This window comes from Thermobia domestica, chromosome 15 (assembly GCF_964235325.1).
Source record: "Thermobia domestica chromosome 15, izTheDome1.hap1.1, whole genome shotgun sequence".
NCBI classification, from domain to species: domain Eukaryota; kingdom Metazoa; phylum Arthropoda; class Insecta; order Zygentoma; family Lepismatidae; genus Thermobia; species Thermobia domestica.
The window spans coordinates 156,629,826-156,635,825 of NC_137468.1; the positions used below are offsets into that span (position 1 = coordinate 156,629,826).

The 6,000-nt window shown below is 37.1% G+C and overlaps 1 protein-coding gene across 2 annotated transcripts in view; it reads left to right on the forward strand.

The window, feature by feature from the left end:
* Positions 1 to 4,274, forward strand: part of Duox (dual oxidase) — a 458,692-nt gene extending 454,418 nt beyond the window's left edge. For both annotated transcript variants that reach the window (XM_081740305.1, XM_081740304.1), the window contains one exon: positions 4,143 to 4,274. In XM_081740305.1, coding sequence (XP_081596431.1) covers positions 4,143 to 4,271 — 129 coding nt within the window. In that variant the 3' untranslated portion in view covers positions 4,272 to 4,274. The remainder of the gene's footprint in view (positions 1 to 4,142) is intronic.
* The last annotated feature ends 1,726 nt before the right edge of the window (positions 4,275 to 6,000 follow it).

The window sequence follows — 6,000 nt, forward strand, 5'->3', positions numbered from 1 at the left end:
AATGTAGCATCGCAGAGGGAATGTCGCTACAGGCGGCAGTAATGCGGTGTTGCATATCTGGTGTTCGCACATCCCGATAGACAATGTCCTTCAGCGTTCCCCACAGAGAAAAGTGTGTGTCAAATCTGGGGAACGAGCCGGCCATTTGACACCCGGCACGTCCAATCCACCAATTGTGAAACATATTTTTCACACATGCTGTAGCGCGTCGTGCACTGTGCGCCTGTCATGTTGGTACCACATTTCCCTCATCTGAAGTGGTATGTCCTCTAATAGTACAGGCAGTTCATGTTGTAAAAACTATATGTATCGGTCAGCATTCAGTCTCCCTTGTATGAAAAAAGGGCCAAGGAGATGTTCACCCACCATACCATACCGCACGTTCACACTCCATGGGCGCTGGTGAAGCCAATGTGGATTTGTCACAGACCAATAGTGCAGGTTGACATTTCCATGATTGATAAAAGTTGCCTCGTCGTTGAACAGGATACGTGACAAATCTGGTGCGTCGTGTCGTAACATCCATGTGCAAAACTGAACACGGTTCACAAAATCATTCCCGTGCAGTTCCTGGTGGAGGGAGATATATGGGTGAAACGTGTGTGTGTGTAGAATGCGTAATACACTTCGCTGACTCATTCCACCATCCCTGGCAATTTCACGGGAGCTAATGTACGGATTCATAGCAACAGCGGCGAGAAAATTTGTTGCACCTGCCTCACCTGTAATTGGCTTGTTCCACACACGTTGTCGTGGTGTTAAACTTCCAGTTTCTTTTAATTTACTAAATAACTTATCGAACAGACGTCGAGATGGCTGTCGTCTGTCCGGATATATCTCTGCGTACACACGGTAGGCTTCTGAGGCATTCTTTCGGTATTCCCCATAAACTAGGATCGTGTCCGCTTTTTCTATGTTCGTAAACACCATACTCTTCGCTCTTACCAGTACCACTGCCTACTATGAACCAACACGATCTCGTGGCTCTGCAATCAAAACTTGCTCTGCGTCAAGACAGTTCTGTCAGGTACCTGAGACGTCTTGCATGCCGTGGTACTGATGGTCAACTGGGCCACTTATTTTGTTTATACCTATTTACATGGCCATATCTTCGTTCCTATGTGCAATACACACATGGGACCAACGGCGTTGTTTCTCTGCGTGTGCTATTTTATATTATGCATGTTAATGTATACCGTTCCATTTAACAAAATATAACTTTGCTCCAGATGCCCCATTTGTCGCTCTTTTTCGAACAACAACAAATCTACATTTTACGAGTCCCTACTGCTATTATTGTTTCTCGGAAACCTTACATAGCTAGTATTTCTAGTTTCTTCGCTATTTCAGGTGGTACTTTTAGCTGCCTCACGATGTATACATAACTTTACTCGCCAATTGATAAATATTAACGCATTTTGTTCTATAGTCAGGTAAAGTCAGGAATATTCAGCGAAAGAGAAATTACTCTTTCCTAGTCAGCTGCTAAAAGTGACTGTTTGGAGACTTAGTGAGATGGCACTAGAAATCTAGTGGAAGAACGTTCAACAGTACGTAAGAAATATTATTCAGTTTCAAGTCTACAACAAAGCAATTAGAATGAAAAGCCTGACAAAGGTCGCAAATGTTACGAGAATGCCATGATTTACTCTACCACAAGGCAAAAATTACGTGTATAGCATGGACCTTGTTGCTTTTGATTTTTTGTTTTTTTTGTTTCGTTTTGTTCATTTGGACACCAACAGAAAGGAATTTATTCACAGTTCTATTGCCAAGCGTCCCAGAAGGTAGACATTGACCAATAGGTGTAATAGGAAGTACTTCTCAAGCGCTATCTAAAGGCACTGTTTTAGCTCTAAAGCCTCTGAAAGTTCGTCAAAAAGGGCGACAAAGGTAAGGGGGTCATTAGTGATTTAGAGAAACTGAGGTTTTTGGGAATGAAATCAATGTAGAAATAAGATCAGTATGCAACCGCATTTAGCGCATATGAGAAGCATCCATAGAGGATAGCGCTAAGCTGAAATACCGACATAAGTGATGGGTCAAAGCAACTGTTTTCACATGAAGAATTCTCTTACTAGTTTAACTTTGATCCTGAAGTTTCCTTGAAGCAAATTGCATGTTATATGCAAGCTCTTGAAAGGTTGTGCTAGCATACTTTTTCTTTCTACTACCATTGTTTTTCGAGATATCGAGTTTGGAACAAATCTTCGACCATTACCTATGCTGATATCTCAGCTTAGCGCTATTCTCTACGAAATGCTTCACATATATGCTAAATGTGGCTGCATACTAATCTTATTCTTATATTGATTTAATCTTAAAACCTCTGTTTCTCTAAGTCATAAATTATCTTTACTTTTGCTCCCCGTTTTGATCAACTTCCTGAGGGCAGTACCTCTAGATAGGGCTTGATGAGTACTTCCTATTACACCTATGGTCAACGTCTACCTTCTGGGGCCCTTGGCAATGGAACTATGAATAAATCCCTTATTCATACCAATCAAACCCATAGTGAAAGGTTGACTTTGTTCTGTGTTGCACTTTTTGCAAGGTTACTGTATTTAAATAACGCTAGTAGAAAGCATTCCAAAATGATGCAGGACAGATCGAGTGATGTAGACCTGCATGTTAGGTTTTGAACAACACCAAAGTATATAGTTTGTTACGGTAAATTTTGTATGCATTTAAATTAATCATTGTAATAATGCTGGTGCAAAGTATACAGGTATACCTACCAGATAACTAGTTTTTCTTTCGGTATCAACGAACCTTTTCAACTTGCTTTACAAGCCTTAATACACAACCTAAAAATATTTACAGCTTCAAGTAATCCTCTGTACATGCAATTAGTAAATACGTTTGTATATCAAGGTTTGAGCTAGTAACTCCGTACAAGCACAGAAGATTTACATAATTCATCCTGGAACAACTTCACATCTGACTACTTCTGTGAACTAACAGTCAATCAAATTCCCTACTAGTTTTTCCCAGTTGGTAGTCCGTGGACTCCTAGGAGTCTGTGGAACAAATTTAGTGTGTCCTTGAGATTGTTTTCATCTCATCAATTAATAAAAGAAATAATGTGGTCTCATATATGTATGTACCGAATGTTTCGGCCGAATGTTTCGGCCCGAGCCCGGCCTGGCCCGATAAGTTTTTAAAATTCTTGGCCCAAGCCCGGCCCGGGCCCGATAAATTTTAAGTTTTTGACCCGACCCCGGCCCGATAAATTTTTAAATAAATTAGCTCGAGCCCCAATCTTTCTCAAAATTTCGTATTAAACTTGACCTAACCCTCAAACATTTTCTAAACTTGGGTTCACAACCTGACGCTTGCCTCCCGAATTGTACCAATGCCTCCTAGAACTTTGCCTGTCATCGAGAGAACAAAAACTCAATTTCCTGCAACAAAAATTCCTCTAAGTAAATTGATTTTTAGCATATGGCAATATTGTTTAGCGACAGGCAAAATTTTCCCACCCCTTCTTGTCATATTTTGGGTTCAGTGAAGGTCAAGGTCAGAGCTCAATTTACCGCGCAATGCCTGCAATCCTCTATAGTGAAAGTGGAACCGCTAAGCAACGCACTGTAAATAGCTATTGCATTCTTTGTAACATTTTTCACGGGCACACTTCTTCAACGTTTGGCTTTATTCTAACTATCATTTAACAAAAGTCAATAATTATTAAAGAATTGCAATTAATCGGCCCCAGCCTGGCCCGACCTGAAGAGAAATCAGCGTCAGCCCGACCCGCGGGCCGGGCTCCGGGCCTCGAGCCGAGATCAGCCCGTGCAGGTCTCTAATGTACTGTATGTTTTGTGGTTATAACATAAAGGTTTGTAATTTAATTATGAATATTGCTACCTGCTTCTCGATGACAACAGCAGCACATATAGCAAACTTTAAATATGTGGGGTCTGGAGCTTTGAATTAATTGTGAACTTACTTCCCTACTGCATTTCTTCTATCCACAGTATGTGCAATATTCCCTGAGCACTTTTTTTTTTTTTAATCTAACCTTTTCCCAACAATTAGCGTGTATTGTGAAATGGTTTTACTTGGGAACAGGCAATACTTACTGCCTGATATTTATAATGCTGCCTTATCATTAATTGCTTTGTTTCTTGCTTCTTCCATAGGTGAGTAAAATTGGAGTGTTCAGCTGTGGACCTCGACCACTCACGAAGAGTATTATGTCAGCCTGTGAAGAAGTTAACAAAGGTCGAAAGTTGCCATATTTCATCCACCACTTCGAAAACTTTGGATAGATTTTTTTAAAAACAAGATTTAACTAATTACTGGTGAGAATTGAACTGTAAGTCGAAATAACAATGATTAAAAAAAAGCTTCAATATCTCCGCATGAGTCCATCCTTGTATAAAAAGAAAATTCAATGAAGATAAATTAACAAGTCAAGTCAAGTTAAGTTCAATAGTTTTCGATATGCAGAGGTACTTTAATGATAGAATAATAAATATGTGCTTCAGATGCTTACCTGGTGTTTTATGAACACACAAATCAACATTGTTAGTGTTTTTGTAATGATTTAATCTTACAAATAACTAGCATTTAACGTCTTATTTTGCTGTGCTAATATTGAAAGCGAACAAAATTGTGTAAATTAGCATGTGTGTGTGAATGGCAATTAAAAAAGAGGTATGTATAATTGATGTAAGTGAAGTGTTGAAAGTCATTATTTATACAAAATATATAAGAATTTTTTCTAATTGTAAAACTGTGTGTGATGTGTTTATAAAAAATATATATATTGTTCGTGTTCATTGTTTGCTCAAGCAGATTCAATAGATTATTCTTGTGATGAATCCAGCTAACTCTGAATGTTTAGAATTTTCTGTTTCAGTATAAATATTTGCTTAAATTCAAAAACCTTTTCTTAATTAGAAAAATACATGATGGTATGCTTGCTATATGCACTGATATAAAAGTCTCCAATGGTAGAAAAAGATGCGGATTATTTCTTCTTTACAACTTTTTTGTTATAAGAAAACTTTCTAAAGAGCAAATGGGAGGTAATTTTATATTTTTGGCTAAACTATTCAATTAAGATTGCAAATAAGTGCAAAATAACTCTTTAAGCTTGGTTGATTCATTAAGATCACCAATCCCTGTTGACCTAACTCTGTAGTGAATCTGAATGTCTGTTCTGTCAACATATCGGGATTTCGCCAAAAATGACAAACACTACTATGAATTTATTGTCCTTGAAACAACAGTAATGGTATCTACGAAACTCAACTGACCAGAAGTGGAAATGGTAATTGTATTCACTTGAAGACGCCTTTAGTAATTTGTGGTAAAGCATAAAATAAAGTTTTCATTTGCTTCTTAAATATCATTAACAAGAACCAGCTGTAAAGAAAATGTTCAGTTTTAGCTAAAAAGTATGTTTGTTCACATATATGCAGTATTTTTTTAAAATAAAAAAATATTTTTTGAAATATCTATATGAATGTGTGCAAACATTTGATTGTGAAGAGAAGACTGTGTGAATTGATATATTTAATAATTTCTTTTTTTACATACTGGAAAATGCCATGAGAATATTGTGTGAATGCGTTTAAAAGTGTTGATTTTTTCTTGTTCCTGTAAATATATAAATATTTTGAGCCTTGATGTAAATAAATATATTTTTTAAGTGAAAAATTATATTTTTTTTTATTGAAAATGATCAGAAAGTAAACTGGAGTTTATTCAGCTGCAGCAGTCTCCACTGAGCCACACTTCTTCTGTTTGAAAAAGATCTAAGGATGTGTAAAATTTGAATATAGATTTAAAGGTATTGGGCTAACTAATAATGACTTACATACCCAGACTACGAATAACGGATAATCCTTCTCACTTCATACTACTGTATTCTGCATTTGAGTTTACTAGGACAATCTATTTCTTTGAAAACTGCTATCAGATAATAGTTTGTTACCTGTATCTAAAATATGCTTTTTCGGTTGTAAAACTTTTCAAACCTTGACACTCTAA